Genomic DNA, 931 nt, shown 5'->3' on the forward strand with positions numbered 1-931 from the left:
TAATAATAACGCAACACTCACAACATCTCCATAGTAACCACGTCTTACACCCAACCATCCCCTCATTGTGACATATATATCACATACACGTAATGAGCCGATGTCTCTTTGTGGTATACATATCACATACTCACCCTATACCACATACTCGCAATGAGTCAATACCTCTATGCGATATACATTTAACACACTCGAACTATCACACACCCGTAATGGATCGATACCATGTTTTGCGACATATATTCATATAGTAAATATATCACGAACTCGTAATGCATCGATACCTCAATGTGGTCTCCCGGGTAGCCGATGGTGGAGGACCGGACTTCTGGAGGATCTGAAGGAAAGCATTGGAAGGTCACGGGACTCGTCTCGGTCATCCCGTACATCACCTGCAGAGGACGAAGGTCATCGTTATATTCATCACTATCAATTGGCGGTTTATTGCTCTTAATTATTAAATTATGTTTATCATCATCCGTTTCGTATTACGTTCAGTAGTATCAGTTATCTTGTTATGTTCATCAATATCGAATGATATACAATATTCATCACTATTACCACAAATTCTGCTGGATGCTAGAGTTTTGCTCTTTATAATCATAATATTCCATATCCCCATAAAAAATACCTATTACTACCAATTTCAACCATTTATCCTCCTCCTTCAACACATTCTGTAGAAAAAAATACCATATCGCATCGGTACTTACTATAAGGTCCTTCATTTTGAGTTCTTTCATGGCAGCCATCACTAAGACTCGCGGACAAGACGATCCTCCCATGATTCCCGTCGAGATGGCGCTCAGATCCGTCGGGTTCTTGCGGTGAGAGTTCAGAATGTCGACAAACATCGTGGGCGTTCCGTAGCAGGAGGTGATTCTGTTTGGAAGAGAATTCGTTATAGATTCATTTGGAAACTTGTTATAGC

At 40.6% G+C, this 931-nt stretch overlaps 2 protein-coding genes across 2 annotated transcripts in view; one reads left to right on the top strand and one right to left on the bottom strand.

Annotated features, from left to right (window-relative positions):
• The window catches only part of LOC119594360 (protein O-linked-mannose beta-1,2-N-acetylglucosaminyltransferase 1-like), a gene marked incomplete in the record, with an annotated part of 135,567 nt that overhangs the window by 99,449 nt on the left and 35,187 nt on the right, over positions 1-931 (top strand).
• LOC119594327 (medium-chain acyl-CoA ligase ACSF2, mitochondrial-like) overlaps positions 1-931 on the bottom strand; it is a gene marked incomplete at its 5' end in the record, with an annotated part of 8,820 nt that overhangs the window by 4,111 nt on the left and 3,778 nt on the right. Inside the window, 2 exon segments of the mRNA XM_037943385.1 lie at positions 285-392; positions 714-882. Coding sequence (XP_037799313.1) covers positions 285-392; positions 714-882 — 277 coding nt within the window.

This window comes from Penaeus monodon, chromosome 33, assembly GCF_015228065.2.
Source record: "Penaeus monodon isolate SGIC_2016 chromosome 33, NSTDA_Pmon_1, whole genome shotgun sequence".
NCBI lineage: Eukaryota > Metazoa > Arthropoda > Malacostraca > Decapoda > Penaeidae > Penaeus > Penaeus monodon.